Below are 21,187 nucleotides of genomic sequence, written 5' to 3'. Positions count from 1 at the left end.
GATGACCATGCTGCGAGTATGAGTCGAGGACAAACTCGCCAGAACTCGTGGAGTAGGTCGCCCAAGTGGGACAGGCCCTTCAGGCAGAAAAACATTGTGTTAGAGATCGCTATGATCATATTGAATAGCAGGGCAAGCTTGAGTGGCAGAATGGCCCTCTCCTGCCTAATCACTGTGTTTGTTACGAAGTGTCTTGTTGCCCTGTCATGCTAACTGGGTTATTGTTCTGATTTTCGTCCACTCTTCTTCCTCGACGGTTGAAATTCCAGCCTCATCTTTCCATTTTATCAGAGTGTAGATCTGTTTGCCTGCCTTTTTAATGTTGAGGATGAAACTGCGCATCCAGGTCACAGATGATAAGTTGAAGTAGCAGCTCATCTGACAATGTTATAAGGTATTTCCCTGAGGATGTGCAACATACCACATTGGACTGAGAAAGCACCCAGTGGTAAATTCTGTACTGCATCTTGGTGGAACCAGTCTGTTGGGGGTGAGCGGTCTTGTTCATCACCTGGGAATTTAGTTTAGTTTAGTTTAGTTTAGTTTAGTTTAGAGATACAGTGGTGCATGCAAAAGGACTCTTAGCTATGGTGGAGGGGAAGCCATGGTTTAAGAAGGAAAAAATCTCAGAGGCACCTGTGCCGAAAATATTGTCAGAATAGCTTTGAATGAAGCAGCGGAATGGAGGGAATGGTACAGTGCATCTACGTTCAATTGTTAATTGAGGTGGTTGACAACAACAGCCTCGGTGGAGGGCTGGGTGGAATAAAACTACTGGATGTAGGAATCTTGCTGGTAATACAGAAACTCTACCAACAGGCAGCCATATCGGACGTCCCTGCTCCCTTCGGAAAGATATTTAGCATGCTGGTTCCCAAGAAGAGCAAGGTGACATTCCTCAACAGCCACTGAACAGTGACACTCACACCATTGTGAAGAAGGGTCTCGACCCAAAACCTTCTATCCAGAGATGCTGCCTGTCCCGCTGAGTTAATTTGCGTCTATCTTCAGTGTAAACCAGCATCTGCAGTTCCTTCCTACACACGCATTGTGATGAAGTGCTTCGAGAGATTGGTTGTGGTACAAAATCAACTCCTGCCTCAGTGTTGACCTGGACCCACTTCAATTTGCTTACTGCCACAGCAGATCGATAGTGATTCAAGATTCAAGAGAGTTTATTATCATGTGGCCCAGATAGGACACATGACAATAATGGAATGGAATAATGAATGGAATCCTGCTGGCTTTCCATTCTGCGCTGACTACTGGGATAATCGAGGATTTACTCTCAGAATAGGACTGCAGACATCTCTCTGACTGTGAAGATTACACGTTCTGTGTTACAGCCCACTGGAATCCATGGGAAGGCAACACCACCCTCTTTAGAGGAGTAGAATCCGGGCCGGCCTTAGGAGTTGCGGGGCCCAATTGGGAACAATTTTGGTGAGCCCCAGGTTCCCAGCCAAGGTCTGTAGAATCATAGAAATACAAATAAAGTTTATTATAGACTTCATATCTCTGGTAGAATGGATAGTAATCAAAATGTGTGCTTAAAAAGTGCCTGCGAGTTCATGGACCAAACAGATCTAAGCTACATTTTAATATAAAATTACATACATGTAAGCCTACAAGTAACAAACAAAATGTGTAGCTCACCTCTGAAAAGTTCATAGTTACAATAACACTTGTTTTAGTGACTGTAAAATGAAAAAAAAAATGTAATTAACTAGATCCTGTCAAACCAGTCCAGGCATTAAATTTTGAGCTTCAGCCCCATCCTACCCTTTGGGCTTCTACCCCACTCTAACTTAGTTGTGTATGTGTGTATGTGAGTTGGTCTGTGCGTGATGTGTGTGTGTGTGGGAGGGAATGAGAGAAGGGAGGGAGGGAGAGAATGGAGGAAGGAGAGAAAGAAGGGAGGGAGGGAAAAAGAGAAGGGAAAAGTGAGAGGGAGAAGTGAGGGAGGGAAGAAGGGAAGGGAAGAGGAGAGGGCCGGCGGCGGGAGCGGATGCCGGGGTCAGGGCGAACGCATGTGGCTGAGGCCGAGGTTTGTAAACATTGCTCCAAACCCCGGTCCGGCCCTCCCTGTATTGTTCACCGTGTCTTCCTGGGGAGAGAGAGGGGTGGAGCCGGGGCTGTGTGCATGAAGCACGGCGACTGGAGGGGTGGGAACGCTGCCCTGGGACCGTGAGAGACCGCCTCCTCTCTCCCTTCTCCATTCCCCCGTACTCCGTCCTCCATGTCTACCCCTTTCATCCCCTTCCACCCCTCTACTCTCTCTCCACCTGTCTCTCCCCCCTCCACCCGGGGTAGATCTACCCGAGCCGAGAGTACATTACTCCAAAAATCCTAGAGCGGAGCTTTGGATTACTCTAGTGCGGGGCCCCCCTTAGGCGCGGGGCCCAATTGGGGGCGATCGGTCTAATCAGTATTCTAATTCTTTCAGTGTTACAAAACCTGAAAGTGCAGACACATTTCTCCCACCACCCATCACTCTGTTCCTTTCCCCTCCTCTGTACATTTATCTTCCACCCGTTCCATCTTCCCTATTTCTATTTGTTTATGGTGGGATGATGGCCAAGGAACGAATGCTTCACTTAAACGTTTGGTTATGGGTCATCAGCTTTGTAACACTGAATTAAATTACTGACCCGGGGCCTGTTTATACAACTTTTGTCATTCTGCACACCCTTTTTTTCTGCATTATTTATCTATCCAACACTCCCTGATGAAGCACACTGGGTGGCAACTGAATGTGTTGGAGAAATTGGACGTATCTGGCTGTTTGCTGGAGGACAAAATAACTCCCTGAAGTTGTTCTGGTGTTGAACAGTCTGTTTCATCTCAGGTGTTAGTACCTGATTTGTTGGTGCTGTGCTCTTATTTATGACTCCTAGATTCCTTAGCTCGGGTCTGCTCAGAGGGCTGCTCTTTACAAATAAAATGTATGCTGTGGAAATTCCTCTGCAGTCACAGTACCAACCTGAGTTGAAGCAGAGAACAACACTCAGATACGGCTACAGAGCTGGTATGTTATGATAGTAAAATGCGTGTTTAATGTGTTTGCATTTATTATGTAAAGGTATATGTGTGTTATGATTGTGTTTATAGGTTGTTTTGCTTTTTGCACAAAAGTCCGCGAGCATTGCCACTTTCATTTCACTGCACATCTCGTATGTGTATGTGACAAATAAACTTGACTTGACTTGACTTGACTTGACTGACTTTCAGCCCCACCACAGGGCGTGGACTTACCTTCGGGGCACATCCCTTGCCTGGGATCGATGCTCCAACCGCGGCCTGCAGACTTTAAGCTCAAGGACTCGCAGTCTCGGGAGAGATTGAGTCGGGAGCTTCATAGTCGCAGAAGGTTTTGACCAGCCCCGACCCAGTGTCGATCACCGGCGTGGGGGAGCTGACATCCCACTGATGCAGGAGCTGATCGATCCGATGCGGAGGGCTCGCTGCCGGCTACTGGAGTCAAGATCATCCCGTCAACGGAAGGCTAGTGGCCCCCAACCACGGGAGAACAAAAAGGGAAGAGATTGAACTTTTTTTCACCTTCCATCACAGTGAGGAATGTGGAGGAGTCACTCGGGTGAAAGTTTATGTTAAAATGTATTTTTTGTGTTCTGTTGCTTTTTATTAGTATGACTGTATAGCAAATCAAATTCCTCGTATGTTGCAAAACATACTTGGCTAATAAAGTAAGTATGAATATATTAGAATGTAACGTCGTGGGGAGGGATATGGTTGGAAGGGAACGGGGTGAATTATGAAATGTTAGCTAAATTGCCAGTTGCTAAACACTTTAATTCTCCTTCCCATTACCGCATACACCTTTCTGTCCTAGGTCTCCTCAATTGTCAGAGTGAGGCTAAACGCAAATTGGAGGAACAGCATCTCATATTTTGATTGGGCAGCTTACAGCCCAGTGGTATGAGTATTGATTTCTCTAACTTCAAGTAACCCCTGCACTCCCTCTCTCTCCATCCCTCCCCCCTCCCAAATCACAGCAGCTTTCATTCTCACCCAGCTACAGCTAACAATGGCCTGTTTTTTGACATGCTGATTTGAAATGAGTTTTGGTTGATGTGGGGATACCAGACTTTAAACATATTGAACATGCGTTGAACCGTACAGTACAAGGTTCTTGAGAGTCATCCTTTGATGTGGGGTGGAAGATTGCAACCTTCACGTGGTCCGCCATGTTTCGACTAATGCAATCAACTCGACGTGCACAAACGGAAGATCAAATAGAACAAATTGTCCAACAACTTTAGGCTGTGCACGCCACATGAAAGAAGAAGAAGTTCATTTGAAGCGCAGCCAGCTGTAACAACACATGACAAGCCCTAGAGCGTTCTCTTTACCAAGATTAAATACAAATAGAGTATTGAATATCATGTTTAAGAAAGAACTGCAGATGCTGGTAAAATTGAAGGTGGTGGAGAAACTCAACGGGTGAAGCAGCATCTATGGAACGAAGGAATAGGTGACTTTTCAGGTCAAGACACTTCTTCGGACTCTGAAAGTAGTTTTTTTTAGATATTAGTGTTTTTAAGAACTTATTGTGATTTAAAATTTAAATCAGTCAATATCTGTGTAAAGGCAGATGTTTGCGAGCTGAATTTTAGAGCAGTGCGGAAACTGAACTGTGCTGCTCACCTTGGGCACAGGTAATTAAAGTGTGTTTGGGGAAAGAATACAAATTGTAAGAGTTCAGTTGCATGGTGATGACAATGGGACGAGCAAAAGATACCTTGGTCAGCATTGATGAATTGGGCTGAAGGGCCTTTCCATGCTATGACTGTGACTGAGTGTGAAAATGTAAAATATTAAAAATGCCAGAGTAGTCCAACAATTTCCAAACCTCAATTCCAAATTCTGATTTATTATAGGATTGGATTATAAAAAATGTTCCCCTGCGGATTGACGTGTACGCTGTTGAGGGGGTGCCCGTGCTTCATGTTCAGCTAGGGGGCAGATCCATCTGCAAATTACAAATTGTAGGAGTTTGCAGAGAATTGATGGGGTCAGTTCACTCAAAGTGGTTAAATGTCTGAAAATAAGTCAGTTGAACACAGTGGTAAAGAACAGCGTGCAAACTCAAGGCCACAGGCAACAAGATCCCAAATAGAATTGTGAAAGTCTGTGTGAAAGTTGTCAGTTGAATTCCATAGTTAGTTCTCATATGTGCAGTTTTTAGTGAAAGTCTGTAGTACCCTTCAATACTCAGAACAGTTAAATTTTAATACAGATTTTGACCCTTGGAATTGTGCACACTTTCTAATTTCCTATCATCAATAACAATACGTTCTCAAAACATTGATATACAAATGCAGTAACACTAATACAAGTAAACCTACATTCTATTTAATCCTTTATTTACTTTTCAATATCAAGGACCATGTAGTATGGTTGGGGTACGTCAATGAGTACCTATCAGGGACATTGATGTTCGTCAATGAATGACTAAAGGTTGTTGTGCTGCACAGCTATCCTAACCTTGGTCATACTGCAGTTTCCACAGAGTGTGACATTCACTTATTTAATGTGTTTCATTCTTCTCCTCTTTCAGATGTCTGACTCCGATGAAGCTGCTGTAATCAGACCCTCATTGAGTGAGGCCCAGGTGGTGGAGTTGGTCGGACGGTTGTACGGCCTGAAGGTTTCAGAAGTCAAACCACTGCCCAGTTACATGGACCAGAACTTCCACGTCCTGGTGTGCGAGACCCAGGAAGGTGGAGATCACGGGGAGAGCTACGTCCTCAAGGTTCTGAACACTGACGACAGCCAATACGCTGATTTGGTGGAAGTACAAACGCGAGTCATGATGTTCCTAAACCAGAAAGGTTTTCCTACAACCACACCAATCCCAACCATTGATGGCAAGATTCTGTCCCTGGAGACAATCAGTGAGTTTCATTCATTTGGTTTCTCTGCATTTTCTGATGTTTGACAATTGTCCACATTTTCATAATTCTCTGAAAATACTAGAACTAATCAGAAACATATTTTCAGCTTCAGAAGGATAAAACAGAGTACATGACAAGAAAACTGTATTCTTTATATTGAAGGTTGTGGTGAAGAATATAAGAACTACATGGTCCGATTGTTGACCTACCTGTCAGGAACTCAACTACTGGGGATCTCTGCAGACTCACAGATCCTGTACAAAATTGGCCGAACACTTGCTCAGATTAACAAAGCTCTGACGGTAAATCCATTTATTCAACTTCCAGCCATTCTCTGAATAAGCCGTGTCTGAAACCAGTTTGCTTGTGTTGTTCAAGAAGCGCCATCTTGTGGTGACAGATCAGAACTACTTTGCATCTTGAAACAATCAGTACATTTTGAAGCAGTTTGTTTTAAAAGGCTTCCTTCTTATTTACACAAAAGGTCACAAATTGCTGGAGTCGCTCAGCAGATCAGGCAGTGTCTTTAGAGAAGGTGGAAAGGTGGCGTTTCGGATCGAGACCCTTCTTCAGACTGATTATGGAGAGGCGAGAGGAGAAGAAAGCTGGAAAAGGGGGAGAGACGGGACTAAAAGCCCTGTCCTACTGTACGAGATCATTCAAGAGCTCTCCCGAGTTTAAAAAAAAAATCAAACTCGTGGAAGTGCGTAGAATGTACGTTCCCCCTGGGGAGGAAAAGAGTACAAAAAGTAGTAAACACTGCCCAGTCCATCATCGGCTCTGACCTTCCTTCCATCGAGGGGATTTATCGCAGTCGCTGCCTCAAAAAGGCTGGCAGTATCATCAAAGACCCACACCATCCTGGCCACACACTCATCTCCCCGCTACCTTCAGGTAGAAGGTACAGGAACCTGAAGACTGCACCAACCAGGTTCAGGAACAGGAATCCCCACAGCCATCAAGCTATTAAACCTGGCTCGGACAAAACTCTGATTATTAATAACCACTTTCTGTTATTGCACTTTACCAGTTTATTTATTCATGTGTGTATATATTTATATCATGGTATATGGGCACATTTATCTGTTTTGTAGTAAATGCCTACTATTTTTCTGTGCTTAAGCAAAGCAAGAATTTCATTGTCCTATACAGGGAAACATGACAATAAACTCACTTGAACTTGAACTTGAACTTGACTTGTGTCAGACAGTCATTGTCTAATAATTGAAATTGGTAGAGTTTTGAACATTTTAGTATTTTCCTATATTTTGTTTGAAAGATATATGTAAATTGTTCAATTAACCCTTCATTGCTTTGGTACCAGCTGGGTGGGACATTTCATTGTGGAGACACAAAATGCAGGAGTAACTCAGCGAGACAGTAGCATCTCTGGAGAGAAGGAATGTGTGACGTTTCAGGTCGTGACCGTTCTTTCGACTTCTCAACCTGAAATGTCACCCATTCCTTCTATCTAGAGATGCTGCCTGTCCCGCTGAGTTACTCCAGCATTTTGCGTCTATCTTCAGTGTAAACCAGCATCTGCAGTTTCTCCCTACACATTTCATTGTGTAACTTTTATAGTCCACCACAAGCTTTTGTCTTATAATACGATGCCACAGTAGATGCAGACGCCTAATTAATGTTGGGCCTTTGGGAGAAAGGACTAGCCAGAGGTAGGTGACTTTGTACATTGTGTTGTGAACATTTGTATTGAACTTCTGGTTGTTTACAATGAGTTAACCTCACATATCCATTATCCAAAGTGCATTGGTCTGTTCATCGTGATCCAACTTTGAAGATCTATCCCCTAAACATGACGAACTTTGTCAGTATCTAACCCTGGTTGGTATTAAGTTTTAACAGAAGGACAGAATTTCTTGACAATTTCTTGACAATTCTCTTGACGTTACCTCAAAACTGCACTGGTGATGGTTGAGCTTAACGGACTTGTCCAATCATTAGGAATTCAAGCACCCCAACATTAAGAGCCTGCAGAGAGATTCTGACATCTGGAACCTTTCAAATACTCACCAGCTGCACAAGTACCTGTCCGCAGTGAAGAACACCAGTGATCGCCAAATTGTGGAGCAAATTATTCAGCAATTTGTGAAGAAGATACATCCAAATATCAACAACTTTCATAAAAGTAAGTGCCTATCTTTCTTGATCATGAGGGTAACAGAATGACATTTCAGATCAGATGGAGAGCTATATTTAAGAGGGAGTTAGATGTGGCCCTTGTGGCTAAGGGGATCAGGGGGTATGGAGAGAAGGCAGGTACGGGATACTGAGTTGGATGATCAGCCATGATCATATTGAATGGCGGTGCAGGCTCGAAGGGCCGAATGGCCTACTCCTGCACCTAATTTCTATGTTTCTATGTTTCTATGAGAGTTAAGAGATGCTGCCTGTCCGGCATAGTTACTCCAACATTTTGTGCCTATACTTTGTAACCTCATGGTCTGGCATATTCCTCACTCTATCATTAAAATCCAACCAGAGGATCAATCCTGGTACAGTGAGGAGTACATATTACCTTTTAGGGATGAACTAGACTAAGTGGGATCCGTTGGGTCTCAGTCACCCTGGTCACCCAACGCAACCCATTCCCCAATGCAATATTCCACCACTCACCCCTTCCCCCAACGCAACCCGTTCCTGCAATGCAATATTCCACCACTCACCCCTTCCCCCAACGCGACCCGTTCCTGCAATGCAATATTCCACCACTCATCCATAGCCCCTAACTGCGCAGGAACGGCTCATTTCCCCTCATCCACGAGCACTCCCTCCCCCTCCTCTTCATGTGTGGGAGGAGAGGAGGGGACGGGGGAGGGAAGTGGGTGGGGTGTGTGGCAGGGGGGTTGTGGGGTAGGAGGGGAGGGAGGTTGTGTGCGGGCAGGGAGGTGTATGAGGGGGGGGAGGTTGGAGTGGGGGAGGGGGGATGTGGTCTGGGGTTGAGAGGGGAGGTGTGTATGTGTGTGGGAGGGGGTGGGAGCGGAGGAGGAGGGGGGGGTTAGGGGGGAGGGGGGTGTGTGGGGGGGAGGGAGGTATTTGTGGGCAGGGGGGTTGTGTGGCGGAGGGGTTTGTGTGTGGTGGGGTTGGTTGTTGGGGAGGGTGTGTGGGCGGGGGGGGGGAAAGGGGGGAGAGAGAGGCCGGGCTGAGCTGGGCCGGGCCATTTTCGTTCCCTCCGAAATTGCGTCCGGTTAGAGACCTCCGCCAGCCATCTAGAGCGTCCATCAGCTCCAGTAAAGATGCGATGGTGCAGGATGAGGCGGACCTTCCCGGGGAGTGACAGGACAATATACAATAGGTGCAGGAGTAGGCCATTCGGCCCTTCGAGCCAGCACCGCCATTCAATGTGATCATGGCTGATCATTCCCAATCAGTACCCCGTTCCTGCCTCCTCCCCATATCCCCTGACTCCGCTATTTTTAAGAGGCCTATCTAGCTCTCTCTTGAAAGCATCCAGAGAACCTGCCTCCACTGCCCTCTAAGGCAGAGAATTACACAGACTCACAACTCTCTGTGGGAAAAAGTGTTTCCTCGTCTCCGTTCTAAATTTATTGTGTCATTTTTAAATAGTATTTTAACCATATAACCATTTTCGGTAACCAAATCTATCTATCTATCTATCTATCTATCTATCTATCTATCTATCTATCTATCTATCTATCTATCTATCTATCTATCTATCTATCTATCTATCTATCTATCTATCTATCTATCTATCTATCTATCTATCTATCTATCTATCTATCTATCTATCTATCTTATCATATAATATATAATCTATCTATCTATTATATAAAAGTCAAATCAGTCCGCCTGCCTGCAGTACGGATCCCTTCCTGCCTTTCGATTCATTCCCGCCGTGCGATGTCACAATGCCCGATGCTCGTGGACGTCCAATCGGAATGGATCCATTTGCATGTACGGCTTTCCCGCCGCGTTTCTTCCGTTGATTCTCCGCAACTCCGAAACCGGACGCAGAATTGCCGACGTCTTTTCCATTTCGGTAGAGATTTCGCTTTTCTTTCTAAGTATCCGCTCCTCATTACATTTCGTCGTGTTTAAGTACTTTTTTAAATCAAATCCTACATCCCCCCCCCCCCCCCCCCCCCCCACCTCAATATTTTTCAAAAATAAACTGGATTCTCACCCACACAAGCAGCCCCCTGTGAACGTTCCATCGTGTGATGTCACAATGCCCGATGCTCACAGATGTCCAATCAGAATGGATTAATTTACATCTGCCTTTGCAGGAGCCACAGCCCCGGTGAACGTTCCATCGTGTGATGTCACAATGCCCAATGCTCAAATACATTGTTGCCATAGAGAACGCTCAGCGATTATTCAAATTCTTCACTAACTGTCATTCTGTCAGAGTTTTGTCCGAGCCAGGCTTAATAGCCTGATGGCTGTGGGGAAGTAGGTATTCCTGAACCTGGTTGTTGCAGTCTTCAGGCTCCTGTACCTTCTACCTGAAGGTAGCAGGGAGATGAATGTGTGGCCAGGATGGTGTGGGTCTTTGATGATAAGGGGGAAATCCTTTAAAACCGAGATGAGAAGAACATTTTTCACACAGAGAGTGGTGAATCTCTGGAACTCTCTGCCACAGAAGGTAGTTGAGGCCAGTTTATTGGCTATATTTAAGAGGGAGTTAGATGCGGCCCTTGTGGCTAAAGGGATCAGGGGGTATGGAGAGAAGGCAGGTACGGGATACTGAGTTGGATGATCAGCCGTGATCATATTGAATGGCGGTGCAGACTCGAAGGGCCGAATGGCCTACTCCTGCACTTAATTTCTATGTTTCTATGTGTCCCTCTCTCTCTCCCTCTGCCACCCATCTCTCTCTCTCTCCCCCACCCCCTTCCCTCTCTACCCAACCCCCTTCCCCTACCACTCTGCCCCTCTTCCACCAGTCTCTCTACCCCTTCCTCCCCACTCTCCCACTTCTCTCCTCTTACATGGTAAATGGTAGGGAATTACATGGTAAATGGTAGGGAATTGAAGAATGCAGGTGAACAGAGGGATCCGGGAATAACTGTGCACAGTTCCCTGAAAGTGGAATCTCATGTAGATAGGGTGGTAAAGAAAGCTTTTGGTGTGCTGGCCTTTATAAATCAGAGCAGTGAGTATAGAAGTTGGGATGTAATGATAAAAATTGTACAAGGCATTGGTGAGGCCAATTCTGGAGTATGGTGTACAATTTTGGTCGCCTAATTATAGGAAGGATGTCAACAAAATAGAGAGAGTACAGAGGAGATTTACTAGAATGTTGCCTGGGTTTCAGCAACTAAGTTACAGAGAGAGGTTGAACAAGTTAGGGCTTTATTCTTTGGAGCGCAGAAGGTTAAGGGGGGACTTGATAGAGGTCTTTAAAATGATGAGAGGGATAGACAGAGTTGACGTGGATAAGCTTTTCCCACTGTGAGTAGGGAAGATTCAAACAAGGGGACATGACATGAGAATTAAGGGACAGAAGTTTAGGTGTAACATGAGGGGGAACTTCTTTACTCAGAGAGTGGTGGCTGTGTGGAATGAGCTTCCAGTGAAGGTGGTGGAGGCAGGTTCGTTTTTATAATTTAAAAATAAATTGGATAGTTATATGGACGGGAAAGGAATGGAAGGTTATGGTCTGAGTGCAGGTATATGGGACTAGGGGAGAATACGTGTTCGGCACGGACTAGAAGGGTCGAGATGGCCTGTTTCCGTGCTGTAATTGTTATATGGTTATATGGTTAAGGTTCACCAGACTGATTCCTGGGATGTCAGGACTTTCATATGAAGAAAGACTGGATAGACTCGGCTTGTACTCGCTAGATTTTAGAAGATTGAGGGAGGATCTTATAGAAACTCCTGATTACATTTTGTCGTATTTATGTAGACATTTTTAATCAAATCCTTCTCATCCCCCCCCCCCCCCCCCCCCCCCCCCCCCCCCCCAATATTTCAAAAAAAAAACTGGCATCTCACCCATAGTATCAGCAATGTCAGGCAGTGACTAGTGGGGTACCGCAAGGCTCAGTGCTGGGATCCCAGCTATTTACAATATATATTAATGATCTGGATGAGGAATTGAAGGCAATATCTCCAAGTTTGCGGATGACACTAAGCTGGGGGGCAGTGTTAGCTGTGAGGAGGATGCTAGGAGACTGCAAGGTGACTTGGATAGGCTGGGTGAGTGGGCAAATGTTTGGCAGATGCAGTATAATGTGGATAAATGTGAGGTTATCCATTTTGGTGGCAAAAACGGGAAAGCAGACTATTATCTAAATGGTGGCCGATTGGGAAAGGGGGAGATGCAGCGAGACCTGGGTGTCATGGTACACCAGTCATTGAAGGTAGGCATGCAGGTGCAGCAGGCAGTAAAGTAAGCGAATGGTATGTTAGCTTTCATTGCAAAAGAATTTGAGTATAGGAGCAGGGAGGTTCTACTACAGTTGTACAGGGTCTTGGTGAGACCACACCTGGAGTATTGCGTACAGTTTTGGTCTCCAAATCTGAGGAAGGACATTATTGCCATAGAGGGAGTGCAGAGACGGTTCACCAGACTGATTCCTTGGATGTCAGGACTGTCTTATGAAGAAAGACTGGATAGACTTGGTTTATACTCTCTAGAATTTAGGAGACTGAGAGGGGATCTTATAGAAACTTACAAAATTCTTAAGGGGTTGGACAGGCTAGATGCAGGAAGATTGTTCCCGATGTTAGGGAAGTCCAGGACAAGGGGTCACAGCTTAAGGATAAGGGGGAAATCCTTTAAAACCGAGATGAGAAGAACTTTTTTCACACAGAGAGTGGTGAATCTCTGGAACACTCTGCCACAGAAGGTAATTGAGGCCAGTTCATTGGCTATATTTAAGAGGGAGTTAGATGTGGCCCTTGTGGCTAAAGGGATCATGGGGTATGGAGAGAAGGCAGGTACAGGATACTGAGTTGGATGATCAGCCATGATCATATTGAATGGCGGTGCAGGCTCGAAGGGCCGAATGGCCTACTCCTGCACCTAATTTCTATGTTTCTATCAGCCGTGATCATATCTAGTGCGATCATAACGGCACTCCCGCCGGAGTGGCCCAGCCTGAGGGAGGAACGGCACTCCCGCTGGAGTGGCCCAGCCTGAGGGTGGAACGGCACTCCCGCTGGAGTGGCCCAGCCTGAGGGTGGAACGGCACTCCCGCTGGAGTGGCCCAGCCTGAGGGTGGAACGGCACTCCCGCTGGAGTGGCCCAGCCCGAGGGAGGAACGGCACTCCCGTCGGAGTGGCCCAGCCTGAGGGTGGAACGGCACTCCCGTCGGAGTGGCCCAGCCTGAGGGTGGAACGGTACTCACGTGAGGGCGATCCGGTCCGGGGGCTGGGACGGTGCCCCGGTGGCTGGGACGACGTTCTGGCGGCGGTGTCCAGAGTCCTGGGTTCAGCCGCGGGCCGGCGGCTGCGTGTGCTGGACTGGAGGTGCGGCGGCTTCGACCACCCCGGGCCGCAGTGTTTGAACCGGCCCGTTCGCGGGGTTCGGTGAGCTGCGGGACTGTTTATACCATCGCCCGGTGGGGAATTGCCTCAGCGCAGAGGGAGAAGAGGGAAGAGACTGCAGCCCTAAGATTTTTGCCTCCACTACAGTGAGGAGGTGTTTGGAGGACTCACTGTGGTGGATGTTAATTTGTGTTTATTGTTGTTCATTATTGTATCATTGTATGTATGACTGCAGGCACGAAATTTCGTTCAGACCGTAAGGTCTAAATGACAATAAAGGAAATTCAATTCAATTCAATTCAATATTGAATGGAGAATGGTGCAGGCTCGAAGGGCCGAATGGCCTACTACTGCACTTAATTTCTATGTTTCTATGTGTGCCTCTCCTCACCCCTCTCCCTCTGCCACCCATCTCTCTTTCTCTCCCCCACTCCCCCTTTCCCTCTCTACCACCACCCCCCCCCTTCCCTCTCTACCACTACCCCCTTCCCCCTACCCCTCTGTCCCTCTTCTACCCCTCCCACCCCCTCTACCCCCCTACCCCTCCCTCCCTCCCCACTCTTCCACTTCTCTCCCTCTCTCTCCTCCTCCCCCTCTCCTCACCCCTCTCCCATCCCTCTCCCCCCCCCCCCCCTTCCCTCTCTACCCCACCCCCTACCTTCTCTCCCCCCACACCCCCTTCCCCTATCCCTCTTCCATCACTCCCGCTACCCCCTCTCCTCCTCCCTCCCCACTCTTTTCCCCTCTTTCTTTCCCCCCCCCCCCTCCTCCCCATCCCCCCTGCTCCCCTCCCTCCCCCTCCCCCCTCCCCCAAAGCTCTCTCCCCATCACTCTCACCCCCTACCCCGCTCTCCTTTCCCTCCCAAATCTATCCCGTTTCCTCCTCCTCCCTCCCCTCTTCTCACCCCCCCCCGCAAACGCCGTTGGGGAAACAGACCATAGAGGGAGTACAGAGAAGGTTCAACAGACTGATTCCTGGGATGTCAGGACTTTCAAATGAAGAAAGACTGGATAGACTTGGCTTGTACTCGCTAGATTTTAGAAGATTGAGGGGGAATCTTATAGAAACTTACAAAATTCTTAAGGGGTTGGACAGGCTAGATGCAGGAAGATTGTTCCAGATGTTGGGGAAGTCCAGAACAGGGGGTCACAGTTTAAGGATAAGGGGGAAATCCTTTATGACCGAGATGAGAAAAATATTTTTCACACAGAGAGTGGTGAATCTCTGGAATTCTGCAAAGAGTAGGAGTTAACGGGTCCTTTTCACAATGGCAGGCAGTGACTAGTGGGGTACCCCAAGGCTCAGTACTGGGACCCCAGCTATTTACAATATATATTAATGATCTGGATGAGGGAATTGAAGGCAATATCTCCAAGTTTGCGGATGACACTAAGCTGGGGGGCAGTGTTAGCTGTGAGGAGGATGCTAGGAGACTGCAGGGTGACATGGATAGGCTGGGTGAGTGGGCAAATGTTTGGCAGATGCAATATAATGTGGATACATGTGAGGTTATCCATTTTGGTGGCAAAAACAGGAAAGCAGACTATTATCTAAATGGTGGTCGATTGGGAAAGGGGGAGATGCAGCGAGACCTGGGTGTCATGGTACACCAGTCATTGAAGGTAGGCATGCAGGTGCAGCAGGCAGTAAAGAAAGTGAATGGTATGTTAGCTTTCATTGCAAAAGGATTTGAGTATAGGAGCAGAGAGGTTCTACTGCAGTTGTACAGGGTCTTGGTGAGACCACACCTGGAGTATTGCGTACAGTTTTGGTCTCCAAATCTGAGGAAGGACATTATTGCCATAGAGGGAGTGCAGAGACGGTTCACCAGACTGATTCCTGGGATGTCAGGACTGTCTTATGAAGAAAGATTGTCTTATGAAGAAAGACTGGATAGACTTGGTTTATACTCTCTAGAATTTAGAAGATTGAGAGGGGATCTTATAGAAACGTACAAAATTCTTAAGGGGTTGGACAGGCTAGATGCAGGAAGATTGTTCCCGATGTTAGGGAAGTCCAGGACAAGGGTCACAGCTTAAGGATAAAGGGGAAATCCTTTAAAACCGAGATGAGAAGAACTTTTTTCACACAGAGAGTGGTGAATCTCTGGAACTCTCTGCCACAGAGGGTAGTTGAGGCCAGTTTCATTGGCTATATTTAAGAGGGAGTTAGATGTGGCCCTTGTGGCTAAGGGGATCAGGGGGTATGGAGAGAAGGCAGGTACAGGATACTGAGTTGGATGATCAGCCATGATCATATTGAATGGCGGTGCAGGCTCGAAGGGCCGAATGGCCTACTCCTGCACCTAATTTCTATGTTTCTAATTCTCTGCCACAGAAGGTAGTTGAGGCCAGTTCATTGGCTATATTTAAGAGGGAGTTAGATGTGGCCCTTGTGGCTAAAGGGATCAGGGGGTATGGAGAGAAGGCAGGTACAGGTAGTTGATGCCAGTTCATTGGCTATATTTAAGAGGGAGTTAGATGTGGCCCTTGTGGCTAAGGGATCAAGGGGTATGGAGAGAAGGCAGGTACGGGATACTGAGTTGGATGATCAGCCATGATCATATTTAATGACGGTGCAGGCTCGAAGGGCCGAATGGCCTACTCCTGCACCTAATTTCTATGTTTCTATGTTTCTAGGATACTGAGTTGGATGATCATCCATGATCATATTGAATGGTGGTGCAGGCTCGAAGGGCCGAATGGCCTACTACTGCACTTAATTTCTATGTTTCCCTCTCCTCACCCCTCTCCCTCTCCTCACCCCTCTCCCTCACCCCTCTCCCTCTCTCCCTCGCCCCCCTTCCCTCTCTACCCCACCCCCCCCTTCCCCTCCCCCCCCCACCCTCCCCCCTTCCCCATACCCCTCTCCCCTCCTCCCTCCCCCACTCTTTCCCGTCTCTCCCCACACCACCCCTCTCCCCCTCCTCCCCTCCCTTCCCATCCCCCCCTCCCCCACATCTCTCTCCCCATCCCCCTCTCTCACCCCCTACCCCGCTCTCCTTTCCCTCCCAAAATCTGTCATGTTTCCTCCTCCTCCTCCTCTCCCCTCCCTCCCTCTTCTCACCCACACCCCCCCCCCCCCCTCCCCCCCCCTGTGAGTTTTGGGGGTGGTTAATTTCAGTGTGATGCCGCAGCCCTTACTCCCCCCCCCCACCCCCCCCCCCCCCCCCCCCGCAAACGCTGTTGGGGAAACAGACCCAACGGGTCTGCACTTGGTCTAGTTATTATATAAAACTCTGTGGCTGCCGCCTGCCGTCCGTCCGTCCAGCTGCCTTTCTGCCTTTTGATTCGTTGACGGCTGCTCCTTCCTATCAGCTTCCAACACACTTCAATACAAAGTTGCAAGACAGGAACACTCTGAACTTTTCACCTCAATGGGATATCACACCGTGCTTCAACAGGAGGGGGAGGGCCAATTGGTATTGCAATTGGAACTGCTGCAGCAGGCAGGAGAGGTGCAATTCGATTTTTTTTTCAATCCACTGCTCAGTGAGGCAGGGGAGTGCTGGAATCTTACATTTGGAACGGCTTCAGTTCCGTTGGAGGAGACGGGTGCATGGTGGAATATTGGGTTGGGGGATCACACCATTGGGGGAGCAGACCCCAACGGGTCTGCACTTGGTCTAGTATAATATTAAAACTCTCGCCCCATCCGACCGCCTGCCGTACGGATCCCTTCCCGCCTTTCGATTCGTTCCCGCCGTGCGATGTCACAATGCCGATGCTCGCGGACGTCCAATCGCGATGCCTGACGCTCGCGGACGTCCAATCGGAATGGATCCATTTGCATGTACGGCTTCCGGCCGCGTTTCTTCCTTTGATTCCCCGCAACTCCGAAACCGGACGCAGAATCGCCGACATCTTTTTTCCATTTCGGTAGAGATTTCACTTTTCTTTCTAAGTATCCGCTCCTCATTACATTTTGTCGTGTTTAAGTACACTTTTTTAGTCAAATCCTTCACCCCCCCACACCTCGATATTTCAAAAATAAACTGGCTTCTCACCCATAGAAGCAGCACCAGCCCATGGTGAATGTTCCATCGTGTGATGTCACAATGCCCGATGCTCACAGATGTCCAATCGGAATGGATTCATTTACATATGTCTTTGCAGGAGCCCCAGCCAATGGTGAAGGTTCCATCGTGTGATGTCACAATGCCCAATGCTCAAATACATTGTTGCCATAGAGGGAGTACAGAGAAGGTTCACCAGACTGATTCCTGGGATGTCAGGACTTTCATATGAAGAAAGACTAGATAGACTCGGCTTGTACTCGCTAGAATTTAGAAGATTGAGAGCAGATCTTATAGAAACGTACAACATTCTTAAGGGGTTGGACAGGCTAGATGCAGGAAGATTGTTCCAGATGTTGAGGAAGTCCAGAACAAGGGGTCACAGTTTAAAGATAAGGGGGAATTCCTTTAGGACAGGGATGAGAAAAACATTTTTCACACAGAGAGTGGTGAGTCTCTGGAATTCTCTGCCACAGAAGGTAGTTGAGGCCAGTTCATTGGCTATATTTAAGAGGGAGTTAGATGTGGCCCTTGTGGCTAAAGGGATCAGGGGGTATGGAGAGAAGGCAGGTACAGGATACTGAGTTGGATGATCAGCCATGATCATATTGAAGGGCCGAATGGCCTACTACTGCACTTAATTTCTATGTTTCCCTCTCCTCACCCCTCTCCCTCTCCTCACCCCTCTCCCTCTCCTCACCCCTCTCCCTCTCCTCACCCTCTCCCTCTCTCCCTCTCCCCCCTCCCCTCTCTACCCCACCCCCTTCCCTCTCTCCACCCGCCCCCTTTCCCCTACCCCTCTCCTCCTCCCTCCCCACTCTTCCACATCTCCCCCTTCCCCCTCCACTCTCCCTCCCCCACTCTTTCCCCTCTCTCCCTCCACCCCTCTCCCCCCCTCCCTCCCTCCTCCCCTCCCTTCCCATCCCCCCCTCCCCCACATCTCTCTCCCCATCCCCCTCTCTCACCCCCTACCCCCCGCTCTCCTTTCCCTCCCAAATCCGTCCCGTTTCCTCCTCCTCCTCCTCTCCCCTCCCTCCCCTCCCTCCACCTGTGTGTCTGGGGGGTGGTTAATGTGAGTGTGATGCCGCAGCCCCCCCCCCCTCCGCAAACGCCGTTAGGGAAACAGACCCCAACGGGACTGCACTTCGTCTATTTATAATATAAAACTCTATGGCTGCCGCCTGCCGTCCGGCTGCCTTTCTGCCTTTTGATTCGTTCCATCGTGTGATGTCATTATGCCCAATGCTCACAGATGTCCAATCACGATGCCCAATGCTCGCAGATGTCCAATTGGAATGGATCCATTTACATGTACGGCTGCCGGCTGCATTTCTTCCTTTGATTCCTTGCCACGCCGAATCCAGACGCACAATCGCCGAGATCTTTTCCATTTCGGTAGAGATTTCACTTTTCTTTCTAAGTATCCGCTCCTCATTACATTTCGTCGTCTTTAAGTACACGTTTTTAATCAAATCCTTCTCTCCCCCCCCCCCCCCCCATATTTCAAATATAAACTGGCTTCTCACCCATAGAAGCAGCCATTTCGGTACACATTTCACTTTTCATTCCAACTATCCACTCCTCATTAGATTTCGTTATGTTTATGTACACATTTTTCATCAAATCCTTCTCCCCCTCCCATATTTCAAAACTAAACTGCCTTCTCACACATAGAAGCAGACCTGATTTTTTCCATTTCAATAGAGATTTCACTTATCATTCCAAGTGTCCACTCCTCATTAAATTTCGTCGTACACATTTTTCATAAAATCCTTCTCCCCCCCCCACCCCCCCCCTCACTCATTTTGTCGCCTCCTGCTGGCCAGCGACCATAACGGCTGCTGGCGCCGGCATCTCGCCTCAAAGACGCCATTTAAAAACAGCCGTACTGCTGATTCCTGAGCCGCTTGAGTTGGAGGACCACGTCTCCCGTGGGGGCTACGGGTAGGCAACAGCTGCGTTATGAGGAGCAGACCCAACGGGTCTGCACTTGGTCTAGTAACCATATAAATGGCTTACTCCTTATTCTTAAACTGTGGCCCCTGGTTCTGGACTCCCCCAACATTGTGAACATGTTTCCTGCCTCTAGCGTGTCCAAAACCTTAGAAATCTTATATGTTTCAATGAGATACCCTCTCATCCTTCTAAACTGCAGAGTGTACAAGCCCAGCTGCTCCATTCTCTCTGCATATGACAGTCCCGCCATCCCGGGAATTAACCTTGTAAACCTACACTGCACTCCCTCAATAGCAAGAATGTCCTTCCTCAAATTAGGGGACCAAAACTGCACACAATACTCCAGGTGTGATCTCACTGGGGCTCTGTACAACTGCTGAAGGACCACTTTGCTCCTTTACTTGACTCCTCTTGTTATAAAGGCCAACATGCCATTCGCTTTCTTCACTGCCTGCTGTACCTGCATGCTTAATTTCACAGACTGATGAACAAGGACCCGCATATCCCATTGCATTTCCCCTTTTCCCAACTTGACGCCATTTAGATAGTAATCTGCCTTCCTGTTTTTGCTACCAAAGTGGATAACTTCTCATTTATCCGCAATAAACTTCATCTGCCATGCATCTGCCGACTCCCCCAATCTGTCAAAGTCACCCTGCATTCTCATAGCATCCTCGTCACAGTTCACACTGCCATCCAGCTTTGTGTCAACTGCAAATTTGCTAATGTTACTTTGAATCCCTTCATCCAAATCATTGATGTATATTGTAAATAGCTGCAGTCCCAGCACCAAGCCTTGCAGTGCCCCACTAGTCACTGCCTGCCATTCTGAAAGGGACCTGCTAATCCTTAGTCTTTGTTTCCTGTCTGCCAACCAATTCTCTATCCATGTCAGCACTCTACCTACAATACCATGTGCCCTAATTTTGCCCACTAATCTCCTATGTGGGACCTTAACAAATGCTTTCTGAAAGTCCAGGTATACTACATCCACTGACTCTCCCTTGTCCATTTTCCTAGTTACATCTTCAAAGAATTCCAGAAGATTAGTCAAGGAACTGATCCTGAGTCTATAATTATCACCAATGTATCCACGATTACTAGAGCAACTTCCTTAAGTACCCTGGGATGCAGACCATCAGGCCCTGGGGATTTAGCAGCCTTCAGTCCCATCAGTCTATCCAACACCATTTCCTGCCTAATGTGGATTTCCTTCAGTTCCTCCGTCACCCCAGATCCTCTGGCCACTACTATATCAGGAAGATTGTTTGTGTCTTCCTTAGTGAAGACAGATCCAAAGTACCTGTTCAACTCATCTGCCATTTCCTTGTTCCCCATAATAAATTCACCTTTTTCAGTCTTCAAGGGTCCAATTTTGGTCTCAACTAATTATTTCCTCTTCACATACCTAAAGAAGCTTTTACTATCCTGCATTATATTCTTGGCTAGCTTACCTTCGTAACTAATCTATTCTCCCCGTATTGTTTTTTTGGTTATCTTCTGTTGTTCTTTACACATTACCCAATCCTCTTGCTTCCCGCTCATCTTTGCTACGTTGTACTTCTTCGCTTTAATTTTTCTACTGTTCGTGTCGTCCCTTGTTAGCCATGGTCGTCCCTTTCTCCCCTTGGAATCTTTCTTCCTCCTAGGAATGAGCTGATCCTGCACCTTCTGTATTATTCCTAGAAATACCTGCCATTTTTGTTCTACTGTCAACCCTGCTAGTGCATCTTTCCAGTCAACTTTGGCCAGCTCCTCCCTCATGGCCCCAAAGTCCCCTTTTATTCAATTGTAAACACTAACACCTCCGATCTACCCTTC

The 21,187-nt window shown here is 47.6% G+C and overlaps 1 protein-coding gene across 9 annotated transcripts in view; it reads left to right on the top strand.

Annotated features, from left to right (window-relative positions):
* The first annotated feature begins 2,782 nt into the window (after positions 1-2,782).
* The window catches only part of LOC129713554 (hydroxylysine kinase-like), a 27,626-nt gene continuing 9,221 nt past the window's right edge, over positions 2,783-21,187 (top strand). Inside the window, exons 1-5 of one of the 9 annotated variants that reach the window (XM_055662691.1) lie at positions 3,139-3,618; positions 3,854-3,937; positions 5,582-5,918; positions 6,081-6,220; positions 7,881-8,064. In XM_055662691.1, coding sequence (XP_055518666.1) covers positions 5,582-5,918; positions 6,081-6,220; positions 7,881-8,064 — 661 coding nt within the window. In that variant the 5' untranslated portion in view covers positions 3,139-3,618; positions 3,854-3,937. Of the gene's footprint in view, positions 3,029-3,138; positions 3,708-3,853; positions 3,938-3,975; positions 4,508-4,529; positions 5,919-6,080; positions 6,221-7,880; positions 8,065-21,187 lie in introns of those variants that run through there. The other 8 variants (XM_055662688.1, XM_055662689.1, XM_055662693.1 and 5 more) reach the window with 8 other exon arrangements.

This window comes from Leucoraja erinacea, chromosome 36 (genome assembly GCF_028641065.1).
Source record: "Leucoraja erinacea ecotype New England chromosome 36, Leri_hhj_1, whole genome shotgun sequence".
NCBI lineage: Eukaryota > Metazoa > Chordata > Chondrichthyes > Rajiformes > Rajidae > Leucoraja > Leucoraja erinaceus.
The sequence above is the reverse complement of the archived record's forward strand: the minus strand, read 5'-3'. Positions and strand labels throughout refer to the sequence as shown.